Source organism: Bombina bombina, chromosome 10 (genome assembly GCF_027579735.1).
Source record: "Bombina bombina isolate aBomBom1 chromosome 10, aBomBom1.pri, whole genome shotgun sequence".
Classification (NCBI taxonomy): domain Eukaryota; kingdom Metazoa; phylum Chordata; class Amphibia; order Anura; family Bombinatoridae; genus Bombina; species Bombina bombina.
In genome coordinates, this window is record NC_069508.1 from 196,028,058 (window position 1) to 196,045,619 (window position 17,562).

Sequence of the window (17,562 nt, forward strand, 5' to 3'; positions counted from 1 at the left end):
GAGTGTATGTGTGTGTCTATATATCCCTAGCTGTGTGTGTCCATATATCCCTAGCTGTGTGTGTGTGTGTGTATGTATGTATGTGAGTGTGTCTGTATATCTCTAGGTAGGTGTGTGTGTGTGTGTGTGTGTGTATGTATGTATGTGTTGATATATCCCTAGTTGTGTGTGTATGTGAGTATGTGTCTATATATCCCTAGCTGTGTATGTGTATGTATGTATGTGTGTTTGTATATGTGTCTATATATCCCTAGCTGTGTGTGTGTGTGTGTGTGTGTGTATGTATGTATGTATGTATGTGAGTGTGTCTATATAGCCCTAGTTTTTTGTGTGTGTGTGTGTGTATGTGAGTGTGTCTGTATATCTCTAGCTGTGTGTGTGCGTGTTTCTGTATATCCCTAGCTGTGGGCGTCTATGTACGTGTGTGTGTCTATATATCCCTAGCTGTGTGTGTGTGTATGTGTGTATATGAGTGTGTGTCTGTATATCCCTAGGTGTGTGTGTGTGAGTGTGTCTGTATATCCCTAGCTGTGTGTGTGTGTGTTTGTATGTCGGTATATCCCTAGCTTTGGGTGTGTATGTATGTATGTGAGTGTGTCTATATATCCCTAGTTGTGTGTGAGTGTGTATGTGAGTATGTGTCTATATATCCCTAGCTGTGTGTGTGTATATGTATGAATGTATGTATGCGAGTGTGTGCCTGTATATTCCTAGCTGTGTGTGTGTGTGTATGTGTGTCTGTATGTATGTGAGTGTGTCTATATATCCCTATCTGTGTGAATGTGTCTATATATCCAAAACTGTATTTATGTATGTATGTATGTATGTGAGTGTTTCTGTATATTCCTAACTGTGTTTGTGTACATATGTGTGTATGTGAGTGTGTGTCTATATATCCCTAGCACTGTGTGTGTGTGTGTGTGATGTGCGTGCGCGTGTCTATATATCCCTAGCTGTGTGTGTTTATGTATGTATGTATGTATGTATGTATGTATGTGTGTGTGTCTGTATATTTCTAACTGTGTTTGTGTATATATGTGTGTATGTGAGTGTGTGTCTGTATATCCCTAGCAATGTGTGTATGTGTGTCTATATATCTCTAGATGTGTGTGTATTTGAGTGTGTGTCTGTATATCCCTAGCAGTCTGTGTGTGTGTGTGTGTGTGTCTGTATATCCCTAGCAGTCTGTGTGTGTGTGTGTGTGTGTGTGTGTGTGTGTCTGTATATCCCTAGCAGTCTGTGTGTGTGTGTGTGTGTGTCTGTATATCCCTAGCAGTCTGTGTGTGTGTGTGTGTCTGTATATCCCTAGCAGTCTGTGTGTGTGTGTGTCTGTATATCCCTAGCAGTCTGTCTGTGTGTGTGTCTGTATATCCCTAGCAGTCTGTGTGTATGTGTGTGTGTCTGTATATCCCTAGCAGTCTGTGTGTGTGTGTGTGTGTGTGTCTGTATATCCCTAGCAGTCTGTGTGTGTGTGTGTGTGTGTGTCTGTATATCCCTAGCAGTCTGTGTGTGTGTGTGTGTGTGTATATCCCTAGCAGTCTGTGTGTGTGTGTGTGTCTGTATATCCCTAGCAGTCTGTCTGTGTGTGTGTCTGTATATCCCTAGCAGTCTGTGTGTGTGTGTGTCTGTATATCCCTAGCAGTCTGTCTGTGTGTGTGTCTGTATTTCCCTAGCAGTCTGTGTGTATGTGTGTGTGTGTGTGTGTCTGTATATCCCTAGCAGTCTGTGTGTGTGTGTGTGTGTGTGTCTGTATATCCCTAGCAGTCTGTGTGTGTGTGTGTGTGTGTCTGTATATCCCTAGCAGTCTGTGTGTGTGTGTCTGTATATCCCTAGCAGTCTGTGTGTGTGTGTGTGTGTGTGTCTGTATATCCCTAGCAGTCTGTGTGTGTGTGTCTGTATATCCCTAGCAGTCTATGTGTGTGTGTGTGTGTGTGTGTGTCTGTATATCCCTAGCAGTCTGTGTGTGTGTGTGTGTGTGTCTGTATATCCCTAGCAGTCTGTGTGTGTGTGTCTGTATATCCCTAGCAGTCTGTGTGTGTGTGTGTGTCTGTATATCCCTAGCAGTCTGTGTGTGTGTGTCTGTATATCCCTAGCAGTCTGTGTGTATGTGTGTGTGTGTGTCTGTATATCCCTAGCAGTCTGTGTGTGTGTGTCTGTATATCCCTAGCAGTCTGTGTGTGTGTGTCTGTATATCCCTAGCAGTCTGTGTGTGTGTGTGTGTCTGTATATCCCTAGCAGTCTCTGTGTGTGTGTGTGTCTGTATATCCCTAGCAGTCTGTGTGTGTGTGTGTGTCTGTATATCCCTAGCAGTCTGTGTGTGTGTGTGTGTCTGTATATCCCTAGCAGTCTGTGTGTGTGTGTGTGTGTGTGTCTGTATATCCTTAGCAGTCTGTGTGTGTGTGTCTGTATATCACTAGCAGTCTGTGTGTGTGTGTCTGTATATCCCTAGCAGTCTGTGTGTGTGTGTGTGTCTGTATATCCCTAGCAGTCTGTGTGTATGTGTGTGTGTGTGTGTGTGTGTGTGTCTGTCTGTATATCCCTAGCAGTCTGTGTGTGTGTGTGTGTGTGTGTGTCTGTATATCCCTAGAAGTCTGTGTGTGTGTGTCTGTATATCCCTAGCAGTCTGTGTGTGTGTGTCTGTATATCCCTAGCAGTCTGTGTGTGTGTGTCTGTATATCCCTAGCAGTCTGTGTGTGTGTGTGTGTGTATATCCCTAGCAGTCTGTGTGTGTGTGTGTATATCCCTAGCAGTCTGTGTGTGTGTGTGTCTGTATATCCCTAGCAGTCTGTGTGTGTGTGTCTGTATATCCCTAGCAGTCTGTGTGTGTGTGTCTGTATATCCCTGTCTATGTGCGTATGTGTGTGCACTTATTCCTGCCTCAGCTTTCTGCCATGTGAAAAAGAATATTCTCTTTTAAGATACGAGAATAAGTTTATATAATTTATTAGTTTATAAGTGTATACAAAGAGTGTATTATTCTTAATACAAATGGGGACTATTTGAGACAGAGAGAGAGAGAGAGAGAGAGAGAGAGAGAGAGAGAGAGAGAGAGAGAGAGAGAGAGAGAGAGAGAGAGAGAGAGGGAGAAAATAAGATTATTTTTTTTTAATTGTGCATCTCTAAATACTTACCTTACATTTTTCTTTGGTTTCTCTTTTTCTTTTTTGAAAAATCTTTTCCCATCATTAACAAATCCTTTTTTTAATATTCTGTCCACGCTATAATACACAAACAAAATGGTTCAGGGAATATTTCAATATGTTAAGCCAAAACTGTTGATACATTCTCAAAATATTTAAAAAGTAAAAAATAAAAGCTTTCACACAAAAAGGGACAACAAGTTAAAATAAACTTTTATAATTCAGATAAAGCATGCAGTTGAAAAATAAATCTAATTTACTTCTATTATCAAAATTGTGCACAGTATTTTTATATGCACATATTCTGATGCACCAGCTACTACTGAGCATGTGCAGTAGTTCACAGTGAATACATAATATCAGTCTGTGATAGGCTGATGCATGTCACATGATACAGATGACAATTAAATGAAAGGAGATTTTAAGATATCAGAAAAAATCTACTGTTAATTTGAAATTCAGAGTAAATGTTATGTTCTCTTTATTATGCATATGTTGGTTATGTAATTCTACTGTATTAAGTGGTCCTTTAAATTGTAGAAACTTCTGTATGTAGATGAATAAAATGAGCAGAAAGGTATTTACAATAAGTATAAATATATAAGTGAGAGGTTTCTTACATCATGGTGCACAGAGGAAATTCTGCTGCATCCCTACACAATTTCTCAAACATAAAAACTGTAATAAAGCTACAAGTTAAAGTGTCTAACCTTTTAGAGAGATCACTTTCATTGCCAACATCATCATAGGCATCTTCTGACTTCTCAGAATCTAAGAAATAAAATAAAAAACTTATAGGTTTTGGTAAAACAGTACACATTTTGTCATTAGTAGGATATCTAAAGAGAAAAGGGATCTTACGGCGCTATAAGGAGAGATGTGACCTGTGGCTAAAGTGGGTCCTCAACTGCCCACAAAGATAAGGATCTAAGAGTGAAGGGGTTAGAGTGGAGCGCCAAAAGGCAAGGTCTAAAAGATTGTACTTCGGTAATGAGTATATATTTATCTAGATAAATAGACCTTGCCTTTTGGCGCTCCACTCTAACCCCTTCACTCGTCATTAGTAGGATAGACATAAACCCTGAATTCTTATTTGGGAATATTAGAAGTAAACAGAACAGAACAGCTCTAAGGGCAAGATTTCAAGTCACACGGCAAATCAGTTGCAAAAGCTCTGCGTGCGTTCTGACTTTTTCGCATTTGAGGTTGCGCAGCTATTACAAGTTGAGAAACAACTTATTTTGTGCACACGTTAAGCCTCCTAATGCAAACTGCGAAATTGCGTGCGCGTTTACGTAATCCCCATAAAAGTCAATAGAGAAGACAAATAGAAAAAAACAACACAAAAACCCTAACCTGTTGTGCAAAGCCCATAAAGTATTCTCCTCAAAAAGTGTAGATGAAAATGCAAATATTTAATATTGCAAAAATGTTTTCGCAAAAGGAATATGTTCTTTATAATTCTTAATAAATATTTCTCTATGTAAGATTTTTGGACTGATATCTATTTATAGCGAGATATGTATATGAATATATATATATATATATATATATATATATATATATATATATATATATATATATATATATATATATATATATATCTAGATATCTGGTGATCTATATGCGAATATATCTTTGAAAATCCCTTTGAGATATTGTTTATGTGCATAAAATTGTAATGTAAAATCTTTACATTATCTCCCTAGTTAAACATATGTCTATACATATAAATGCATGTTTCTCTATGTATGTGTATGTTTGTCAATTATAAAATCCCTCCTTCTACTTTTTTTTTTTCTAACACCGAGATCTTGTATCTTTGAGCCCTTATAACTTTTCTGAGCAATATTTGTTTTAAATAATTTAGATAAACTTAGACAGTATTAATATAAAATGCTTACAAAAGATTTCCGGTATCTTGCTATATTTAAAAGTCCTTTATTCCATCAATATTAAAACATTTACAGCATGTCAAAGATTTCATCTCTGGGTCGACTTGTCACAAATGCTGACATGTTTCAGCTACTTCTGCCGTAATCATAGCTTAATCTGTGACAACCAGACCTCTGTTTAAAAAGGTGAAAGCTTCACCCTATTGGTTAAAGGGACAGTTAAGACTCAAAATAATCTTTAATCAATAGCTTACTTGCCACACGATTATGGGGCACATTGTTCTCCCTGTGCTGCAGTCCTCAGTGATTATCCATTTTTAAAAAAAAAAACAACTGCCGTTCACAGCCAAAATGGAATCCTAACTCCTCCTAACTTGACGTCATTTAGAAGCTGATTCTAACAGCAAATGGCATGAGTGTCGGCCACGACGTTCACGCCCATTTGCTCATGCGCATTTGTTCCGAATAGTCACTACCAGCATCATTATAGAAGGAACTTGAAGAAGGTTCCTATTTCAGTGACGGACCGCTTTTTAGGTAGGTAAGATCGATTTCCCCTTGTAATATGACGCACACTCTACTCATGACAGGTTGTTAAAATCTGTGTAGCTGACAGTATCATTCACATCTGAAGTATTAATTTCACTTTGCACAAAGTCTACATCTAAATGTAAATTTTATGTGACAAATAAAATAGAACACGTTGTGGCTGTCATTCTCAATTTCTTAGAGATTGCTGTTTTCATGTCAGTGAAGCTGTGGCTGCCGGAGCTGTAGGATAGAACGGATAAATAGTATGACTGTACTATACTGGGTGACCGTACAAATTCACAGATCTTTGGCTTTTTTTTTGCCATTTCCTGCACTTCAGGTTTATGCAGAAAGGTAAGAGAGTCGCTGGCACAGGAGAATATGGTAACATGTAGTGTGGCACAGAAGAAAACTTTTAACGCATGCAAATGGTTAAATACACAGTCAAACACATGTTAAATAAAAACTAGCATTGGTATTAGTTCATTGTATACACTGAGATCAACTTGGTCTTGATATAGATCTGACCTATATTAAAGGGACTGAAATCTCTAATGCCAGGATGTTTTTCACGTTGAATATGTAACTGAGCATTGATTGATTTTAATCTTTGTGAGTGGTTCACTTTTTCACTGCTTGTGGAGCTCTCTCTCTATTTTCGCATCCTATAAAAATATTACATTTTGGTCTTTCTGTTTTAATCTGTGTCCCTTTAAAACACAGACATGCCAAACCTCCTATTCTATGAGAATGTCATTTAGAACATTTAGACCTGAACTGTGAGATCTATATGTTGTTGTAACTGAATAGTTCCTAAATATGTCGCTGATATATAAAAAGTCAACATTTTCACACAACATCAGTATTATCAACTAACAGTATAATAAATAATGAGACGTTTACAGGTTATGCTCCAGTCTCCGGTTCGAAGAGTTTAAACAGCTGATGTGGAAGGGACAGTTTATAAAGCACATTTGCTATCCAGGAGAAGCATACAGAATATTACGCTTTATTTTCCACATAGGAAATTCACTATGACCTGTCCCTCCTGTTCTCAACAGGTTAAACGTGTGGAGTGCTGGCAGTTTGTTAGACTGATATAACATCACATATAACACTCAAATTCGTTATTGTGAATATCTACATTCTTAGTAACTGAGCAATTTGTTTGGCTGAAATACCAGCCGAAAGCAATATGGTTATCAGTGTGAGATTCCAGTGTGGTGTTTCAATGGCAAATTCCATGGATGGAAACATAATACTTATCTATGAGTTCATTAATTATAGTATATAAAATAGCTGATAAAGACAGAGATTACATTTTCAAGACATAAAATCTTGAAGCCGTTTGTGAATCCTTTATGCAAAAATAAACTATCAGACACTAGAATAAATCAGATCTGGGTATGTACCGTCAGCCCTATTATTTAATATATTAGTTAGTAGAGGATAATCCACTGATTAAATATTACCAGTGGTAAATGCTGTACTGACAGTCAGTGATCTGGGCTCTATAGATATTATTGGGCACAAGTAGCTAGTAGTTTATATTTACAGTATCCTTGTAAAATGGTTTGTCTGCCACAGTGACGATCAGTATCTGTAATAACAGGTGTACAGAATCTAATAGGTATGCTGCCTGCAATTTCCTCAGCCGTAATAAACACCAGTATCTAAACCCCTGTTGTATATCTATAATTGTATAGATGAAGTTATAGACGTAACGTTAGAATTATTAACATGTTGGTCACAGTGAGTAGTAGCAATATCACTAATATGAGACTGTTCATCATACGGTATCAGCTGAACAACGAACAGTGTAATATAATGACTATGACTGGTAATATGCTATGGAAACTGTTGGTCTTATCACGGTATATGTATACACTCTAAGCTTTCAGCTACATTAGGTCTGGCATCCCAGGTCGAGCACAAGTTTTTAAATATATCAGTTATGATGTTTATGATAATAAGGTTATAACATAGTGATTATCTAGTGAAAATGTCCCTATTATGAGACTGTTCACCATACAGTATTTGCTGTGCTAATAACAATATACTCTGATGTTCGGTATAATGGCGTGACTAGTACTGTGCTTAGGGACTGTCAGTATGCTTACAGCATGTGAGTAGAGAATAAGCCATTATACCGAACATCAGAGTATATTGTTATTAGCAGTGGTATTAGAAGTAGTGCTTCCGGTGCAGCACTAAAACGGATCCCCACCGCATTCTGTAGGAAATAAAAAAAATACCACTTTGCGCATGCGTTAGGCTAAAGGCTCGTTCAAGTTGGGCGTGCATGATAACTTTTCAAAAGAAGCTCCTGGGGAAGAAGACAATGGGAGGAGGAGTTAGGATTCCATTTTTTCCTGTGAACGGCAGTTTGTTTTTTTGAAAAAATGGATAATCACTGAGGACTGCAGCACAGGGAGAACGATGTGCCCCATAAACGTGTGGCAAGTAACCTACTGAATAATGTTTATTTTGTGTCTTAACTGTCCCTTTAAACAAATTTGACATTCAGCCTATCACCCATCTTTACCAATTTAAAGAATTAAGCCTGAAACCTTTACAAATATCTGTGTAATAAGTCTATATAATATTATCTGGAGTTATAGTCACAATCCGCTAGATTTGGAGTTTTGTCGGTAACGACCCGAAAAACTAACGCCGGCTTTTTTCTGGCCGCACCATAAAAATAACTCTGGTATTGAGAGTCCACATAAAGGCTGCGTTAGGCTCCAAAAAAGGAGCGTAGAGCATTTTTAACGCAGCTTCAACTCTCGATACCAGAGTTGCTTACGGACGCGGCCAGCCTCAAAAACGTGCTCGTGCACGATTCTCCCATAGGAAACAATGGGGCTGTTTGAGCTGAAAAAAAACCAAACACCTGCAAAAAAGCCGCGTTCAGCTCCTAACGCAGCCCCATTATTTGCTATACGGTAACCCTTCCTACGTCTGCACTTAACACTCTAACATGTACCCCGAGTCTAAACACCCCTAACCTTACACTTATTAACCCCTAATCTTCCGCCCCCGCTATCGCTGACCCCTGCATATTATTATTAACCCCTAATCTGCCGCTCCGTAAACCGCAGCTACTTACATTATCCGTATGTACCCCTAATCTGCTGCCCTAACATCGCCGACCCCAATATTATATTTATTAACCCCTAATCTGCCCCCCACAACGTCGCCTCCACCTGCCTACACTTATTAACCCCTAATCTGCCGACCGGACCTGAGCGCTACTATAATAAAGTTATTAACCCCTAATCCGCCTCACTAACCCTATCATAAATAGTATTAACCCCTAATCTGCCCTCCCTAACATCGCCGACACCTAACTTCAAACATTAACCCCTAATCTGCCGACTGGAGCTCACCGCTATTCTAATAAATGTATTAACCCCTAAAGCTAAGTCTAACCCTAACACTAACACCCCCCTAAGTTAAATATAATTTAAATCTAACGAAATTAATTAACTCTTATTAAATAAATTATTCCTATTTAAAGCTAAATACTTACCTGTAAAATAAATCCTAATATAGCTACAATATAAATTATAATTATATTATAGCTATTTTAGGATTTATATTTATTTTACAGGTAACTTTGTATTTATTTTAACCAGGTACAATAGCTATTAAATAGTTAAGAACTATTTAATAGCTAAAATAGTTAAAATAATTACAAATTTACCTGTAAAAGAAATCCTAACCTAAGTTACAATTAAACCTAACACTACACTATCAATAAATTAATTAAATACAATTGCTACAAATAAATACAATTAAATAAACTAGCTAAAGTACAAAAAATAAAAAAGAACTAAGTTACAAAAAATAAAAAAATATTTACAAACATAATAAAAATATTACAATTTTAAACTAATTACACCTACTCTAAGCCCCCTAATAAAATAACAAAGCCCCCCAAAATAAAAAAATGCCCTACCCTATTCTAAATTACTAAAGTTCAAAGCTCTTTTACCTTACCAGCCCTGAACAGGGCCCTTTGCGGGGCATGCCCCAAGAAATACAGCTCTTTTGCCTGTAAAAAAAAAACATACAATACCCAAGCCCCCCAACATTACAACCCACCACCCACATACCCCTAATCTAACCCAAACCCCCCTTAAATAAACCTAACACTAAGCCCCTGAAGATCATCCTACCTTGTCTTCACCTCACCGGGTATCACACCGATCCGTCCAGAAGAGCTCCTCCGATGTCCTGATCCAAGCCCAAGCGGGGGGCTGAAGAGGTCCATGATCCAGCTGAAGTCTTCATCCAAGCGGGGCAGAAGAGGTCTTCCATCCGATTGAAGTCTTCATCCAAGCGGCATCCATCCGGAGCGAAGCGGCAGCATCCTGAAGACCTCCACCTTGGAACATCCATCCTGGCCGACGACTGACGGTTCCTTTAAATGACGTCATCCAAGATGGCTTCCCTCGAATTCCGATTGGCTGATAGGATTCTATCAGCCAATCGGAATTAAGGTAGGAATATTCTGATTGGCTGATGGAATCAGCCAATCAGAATCAAGTTCAATCCGATTGGCTGATCCAATCAGCCAATCAGATTGAGCTCGCATTCTATTGGCTGATCGGAACAGCCAATAGAATGCGAGCTCAATCTGATTGGCTGATCGGATCAGCCAATCGGATTGAACTTGATTCTGATTGGCTGATTCCATCAGCCAATCAGAATATTCCTACCTTAATTCCGATTGGCTGATAGAATCCTATCAGCCAATCGGAATTCGAGGGAAGCCATCTTGGATGACGTCATTTAAAGGAACCGTCATTCGTCGTTCAGTCGTCAGCCAGGATGGATGTTCCGCGGTGGAGGTCTTCAGGATGCTGCCGCTTCGCTCCGGATGGATGCCGCTTGGATGAAGACTTCAATCGGATGGAAGACCTCTTCTGCCCCGCATGGATGAAGACTTCAGCCGGATCATGGACCTCTTCAGCCCCCCGCTTGGGCTTGGATCAGGACATCGGAGGAGCTCTTCTGGAAGGATCGGTGTGATACCCGGTGAGGTGAAGACAAGGTAGGAAGATCTTCAGGGGCTTAGTGTTAGGTTTATTTAAGGGGGGTTTGGGTTAGATTAGGGGTATGTGGGTGGTGGGTTGTAATGTTGGGGGGCTTGGGTATTGTATGTTTTTTTTTTACAGGCAAAAGAGCTGTATTTCTTGGGGAATGCCCCGCAAAGGGCCCTGTTCAGGGCTGGTAAGGTAAAAGAGCTTTGAACTTTAGTAATTTAGAATAGGGTAGGGCATTTTTTTTTTTGGGGGGGGCTTTGTTATTTTATTAGGGGGCTTAGAGTAGGTGTAATTAGTTTAAAATATTTTTCTTATGTTTGTAAATATTTTTTTATTTTTTGTAACTTAGTTCTTTTTTATTTTTTGTACTTTAGCTAGTTTATTTAATTGTATTTATTTGTAGCAATTGTATTTAATTAATTTATTGATAGTGTAGTGTTAGGTTAATTGTAGATAATTGTAGGTAGTTTATTTAATTAATTTATTGATAGTCTAGTGTTAGGTTTAATTGTAACTTAAGTAGCAAAAAAGGGTAGCGGAGCACCAATCCAATGTAGTAAAATAAAAATAATCTTTATTGGAAATCAAGATAAAACAGAAAAACTACAGGGTGCCATTATCCAAAAGGAGTCAGCTCCTACAGCTGCTGACATGTTTCGGCTGTTGCCGTTATCAAAGCTGCTTGTCTGTGCAGGTGTAATCCTGCCCTTTAAAAGAAATTAACAACGACTCCTATTGGATAATGGTTAATTGCACATTTAAACTTTAACCATTTCCTTACTTCAGGATATACTAACAATGATAATGCCCTGTGACTAAGATAGGTCTAAACAAAATATATAAATGCTACCTATAAATGCATAAATCTCTAAATAAGCATAATGGAAAGAGAACATTAGGTGTTAAATATTGCAAATATGTAAATGTACAATGTGCTCTATGAGACTTCTTGTTTTTAACTCTTGCTGATATTGCAGAGCAGAAAGAGACTGAAGTTTCAGACAACTGAATGATAATTCAAGGTAAACTGCAATTTCAAATAGAAAAAGTATCCATTGCATTTATATCCAAAATATTTACAGACAAGAAATTTTTTTTCTTTATATGTGATATGGGAATAAATACATTGGAGTATGTACTAAATATTAAATATTCGAATGGAAAATTAATTTTGGAGAAGAAATGCTAAAATACAGAATCCCTCTATGATAAGCACAAATAGTGTGCTTGGTAAATTTATATTTATATAATTATGTGAGGGGAATGTGCAAATGGAAGGGTGGGAGAGGGTGTTTATCAGGTCCAATTTACTCCCAATGGTTAATTAAATCATACATGGAGTTAAGACCTGAGGGGTATCTAGTTCGCAATTTAAATATCCAAAAGATCTCACGTTTGGACAAGATTGTGTACCTGTCCACCCCTCTAGGTGGTTTGGTAATTTGTTCAATGCAGGTCCAACAAAAAGTATCAGAACTTTTACCATGTAAATTGGTAAAATGTTGGATCAAGGGGGTGGTAGCTATGCCTGTCCTGATATTAGAGAGATGCTCCCTAATTCTTGACCTGACCTCTCTGGTCGTGAGGCCTACGTATTGTTTTGCACATGAAGTGCAAGTGGCAAGGTTAATTGTAACTTAGGTTAGGATTTCTTTTACAGGTAAATTTGTAATTATTTTAACTATTTTAGCTATTAAATAGTTCTTAACTATTTAATAGCTATTGTACATGGTTAAAATAAATACAAAGTTACCTGTAAAATAAATATAAATCCTAAAATAGCTATAATATAATTATAATTTATATTGTAGCTATATTAGGATTTATTTTACAGGTAAGTATTTAGCTTTAAATATGAATAATTTATTTAATAAGAGTTAATTAATTTCGTTAGATTTAAATTATATTTAAGTTAGGGGGGTGTTAGTATTAGGGTTAGACTTAGCTTTAGGGGTTAATACATTTATTAGAATAGCGGCGAGATTCGGTTGGCAGATTAGGGGTTAATAATTGAAGTTAGGTGTCGGCGATGTTAGGGAGGGCAGATTAGGGGTTAATACTATTTATGATAGGGTTAGTGAGGCGGATTAGGGGTTAATAACTTTATTATAGTAGCGCTCAGGTCCGGTCGGCAGATTAGGGGTTAATAAGTGTAGGCAGGTGGAGGCGACGTTGAGGGGGGCAGATTAGGGGTTAATAAATATAATATAGGGGTCGGCGGTGTTAGGGGCAGCAGATTAGGGGTACATAAGGATAACGTAGGTGGCGGCGCTTTGCGGTCGGCAGATTAGGGGTTAATAAGTGTAGGTAGCTGGCGGCGATGTTGTGGGGGGCAGGTTAGGGGTTAATAAATATAATACAGGGGTCAGCGGTGTTAGGGGCAGCAGATTAGGGGTACATAAGTATAACGTAGGTGGCGGTCGGCAGATTAGGGGTTAAAAAATTTTTTCCGAGTGTCGGCGATGTGGGGGGACCTCGGTTTAGGGGTACATAGGTAGTTTATGGGTGTTAGTGTACTTTAGAGTACAGTAGTTAAGAGCTTTATAAACCGGTGTTAGCCCAGAAAGCTCTTAACTACTGACTTTTTTCCTGCGGCTGGAGTTTTGTCGTTAGATGTCTAACGCTCACTTCAGAAACGACTCTAAATACCGGAGTTATAAAAATCCCATTGAAAAGATAGGATACGCAATTTACGTAAGGGGATCTGCGGTATGGAAAAGTTGGAAAGTGAGCGTTAGACCCTATTTTGAGTGACTCCAAATACCGGCGGTAGCCTAAAACCAGCGTTAGGAGCCTCTAACGCTGGTTTTCACGGCTACCGCCAAACTCAAAATCTAGGCCAATGTTTGTAGAAATTAATATGCTCTTTTTTCACTTCACATATTTCCAGATACAGTATCCGTATAGTTACGTATTTATATGCATATGCATTCTTAACTTATCCCTATTGATAGTACCTTATTTTCTAAAACATATATAGTGATTGCGGCTAATATGACCTCTTATATCTACTCCATTACTTTCTTTCTTTTTTCTAATTTGTTGTTTTTCCAACTAGAGACATAAAGTGTTAAGTGTATTGTGGGTTCCTTTAAGTGTATTCTGAGCTATTATAGTGCTCCATAGCTATAGCATTACGCTGAGGTAGAGTTTATTAAGCCATGGGCTGAAAGGGCTGGCTAATTCTACAGACAATTCACCTTGTCTAATTTCAGTAATTTATCAAATCATATTTACTATTCAAGCCAGTCAGTTTCCTAGTTTTTAACCTCAAAATCCAATATATTTCCTCTCTGGCTAATATTCGGTCCCTGTCCCCTCCTCTTTTTGGTCTGGGGATATTTTCAACTATGGTCCACTTCAAACTGGACTTTTTTCATGTTGATACTTAAAATGCATGACCAAAGGTGTGGTCAGTATACCTAATTTGATATTTCCCACATGCTTACGTATTCGTGATCTTACTTCCCTTGAGGTCATACCTACATACTGAAAGTTACAGTGGGAGCATGTTAGTAAGTAGATGATGTAGGTTTGTCTACAGTTAAAACATCTATTGTGTAAGCTTTTTCCTTAGTTACCTCACTTAAAAATCGATTGTCCTGTTTTACATATGCACAGGTTATACAGTTGATGATGTGAGACTTGAAAATCCCTTTTGTTGTTAGCCATGAATTTTGATGGCCTTGGTCATCATTCTTTATAATAGTGGGAGCTACTTTATTACCTATGTTTATGCCTCTTGTGAAGGCAAACTTTCAGCCCTTTCTCGCTATCTCAGCTAGATCATCATCTGCTGTTCACACTGAAAAGTGTTTAGAGACTATTTCACAGATTTGCCCATATTGCTCACTGTAGGTTGTTAGGAATGTTACTCCCTGTCTCCCAAGTTCTGTCCTTGAGTGTTTGTCTTTATTCATATCAACAATTCATTCCTTTCTCGTTTTTCAACTTTTTCCTTGATCCCTACTACCATTTTCCTAGGATAGTCTCTAGACACTAACTTTTCTGTCAATTCATTTGCTTGTCTATTGAAAGTGTCTTTTTCGGAACAGTTTATTAGCGTCCTCACGAATTGTCCTTTTGTTATAGCCTTAAACACTATGTTGGGGTGGCTACTCTTAGCGTGTAAAATCGTATTTTTTGCTGTTACTTTTCTATAAACTTGAGTTTCAATATGACCCCCATTGTTATCTAGTTACTATGATTAGTAATGTAATGGGTTTGAGCTTTACCTATGAGCTGGATAGGTCAAATATTACTACTTGGACATTACACTGAAAGGAGTACTAGAATCTAGTACTCCTTTCAGTGTAATGTCCAAGTAGTAATATTTGACCTATCCAGCTCATAGGCAAAGCTCAAACCCATTACATTACTATTTAATTCCTCCATTAACTTTATTACCTCATTATTATTCCCCTTCCAGATCAGTATCAGGTCATCAATGAACCTCTTGTAGAATATAATTCTATTTCTGAATGAGTTACTTTCTCCAAAGATGTTGGACTGCTCCCACCAACCCATATAGATGTTGGCATATGATGGGGCAAACTTAGCTCCCATCACAGTCCCACATCTCTGGAATCATAACTCACCCTCAAAACAAAAATAATTGTGAGTCAGAAAAAATCTTGTCACTTTGAGTATAAACTCACAATGTTCTTCACTGAATTGACCTGATCTGGTTAGGAAGTACTCAACCGCTCTCAGGCCTTCCTGATGCGGTATGGAGGAATATAGAGACTTAACATCAATTGTAAGCCACATCAAATCATTGGTCCAACTTAATTCACTTAACAACCCTAAAAGATGTTTTGTATCCTTTAGATGACTCAGTAATCCCTCAACAAATGGTTGAAGGATAGCATCTAACCAATGGGAAAGTCTTTCACTTAATGAGCCTATCCTGCTGATTATTGCTCTACCCTATATGTTCGGGCCTAACTTATGTATTTTTGTTAAGTGATAAAATATTGGCCTTACTGGATTGGTTACATGCAGATACTCTGTAGTGTTATCATCAAATATGCCTATATCCTTTCCTCATCTAACAAAAGCCGTAGTTCTCTATCAAACCTCACTGTGGGGTCACCTTTTAGTAGAGTGTATTGTTCACTATCTTCCAATTGTCTTCTAGCTTCATTTACAAATTGCTCTCTATTCATTACCACTATGGAGCCCCCTTTATCTGCAGCCCTAATGACCAAATTCTTATTTTCGTGTAGATGTTTCAATGCCATCCTTTCTTTTCTGGATAGATTATGTTTAATGATAGTTGCTTTTTCTGAAAGCTCTGTTAAATAATTTTCCATCCGTTTCTGGAAAATTTCCAGTATCTGTCCTTTTGACTGTAAAGGGTAAAATGAGGATTTGTTTTTAAACTTGGGCAATTTAGCAGGTTCCAGAGGACCCACTGCTCCTTCAGAATATAATTCATTCATTGCAGCTACATCACAGACTTCATCAAATGTTAATGGATGGTCTCTATCTATGGTCACTTTTGTATTGTCCCCCTCCTCCAATTCATTGTTTTTATAGAATTTCTTTAACCCCTTAATGACCACAGCACTTTTCCATTTTCTGTCCGTTTGGGACCAGGGCTATTTTTACATTTATGTTTAGCTGTAATTTTCCACTTACTCGTTTACTGTACCCACACATATTATATACCGTTTTTCTCGCCATTAAATGGACTTTTTAAAGATACCATTATTTTCATCATATCTTATCATTTACTATAAAAAAATTATAAAATGAGGAAAAAATGGAAAAAAACACACTTTATAACTTTGACCCCCAAAATCTGTTACTCATCTACAACCACCAAAAAACACCCATGCTAAATAGTTTCTAAATTTTGTCCTGAGTTTAGAAATACCCAATGTTTACATGTTCTTTGCTTTTTTGCAAGTTATAGGGCCATAAATACAAGTAGAACTTTGCTATTTCCAAACCACTTTTTTTTCAAAATTAGCGCTAGTTACATTGGAACACTGATATCTGTCAGGAATCCCTGAATAGCCATTGACATGTATATAATTTTTTTTAGAAGACATCCCAAAGTATTGATCTAGGCCCATTTTGGTATATTTCATGCCACCATTTCACCACCAAATGCGATGATCGAATAAAAACAATTGTTCACTTTTTCACAAACTTTAGGTTTCTCACTGAAATTATTTACAAACAGCTTGTGCAATTATGGCATTAAATGGTTGTAAATTTGTCTCTGGGATCCCCTTTGTTCAGAAATAGCAGACATATATGGCTTTGACGTTGCTTTTTGGTAATTAGAAGGCCGCTAAATGCCACTGCGCACCACACGTGTTTTATGCCCAGCAGTGAAGGGGTTAATTAGGGAGAATGTAGGGAGCTTTTTGGGTTAATTTTAGCTTTAGTGTAAGTGTAGTAGACAACCCAAAGTATTGATCTAGGCCCATTTTGGTATATTTCATGCCACCATTTCACCGCCAAATGCGATTAATTTTAAAAAAAAGTTACATTTTTCCAAATTTTAGGGTTCTCACTGAAATCATTTACAAACATTTTGTGCAATTATGGCACAAATGACTGTAAATGCTTCTCTGGGATCCCCTTTGTTCAGAAATAGCAGACATATGGCTTTGGCGTTGCTTTTTGGTAATTAGAAGGCCGCTAAATTCCACTGTGCATAACACATGAATTATGCCCAGCAGTGAAGGGGTTAATTAGGTAGCTTGTAGGGAGCTTGCAAGGTTAATTTTAGCTTTAGTATAGAGCTCAGCTTCCCACCTGACACATCAGACCCCTCCCAAAGAGCTCTCTTCCCTCCCCCACCCCACAATTGTCCCCGCCATCTTAAGTACTGGTAGAAAGTCTGCCAGTACTATAATAAAAGGTATCTTTTTTATATATATATATATATATATATATATATATATATATATATATATATATATATAT

The 17,562-nt window shown here is 37.7% G+C and overlaps 1 protein-coding gene across 1 annotated transcript in view; it reads right to left on the minus strand.

Annotated features, from left to right (window-relative positions):
* The window catches only part of FYB2 (FYN binding protein 2), a gene marked incomplete in the record, with an annotated part of 262,855 nt that overhangs the window by 108,916 nt on the left and 136,377 nt on the right, over window positions 1-17,562 (minus strand). Inside the window, 2 exon segments of the mRNA XM_053693621.1 lie at window positions 3,132-3,218; window positions 3,851-3,911. Coding sequence (XP_053549596.1) covers window positions 3,132-3,218; window positions 3,851-3,911 — 148 coding nt within the window.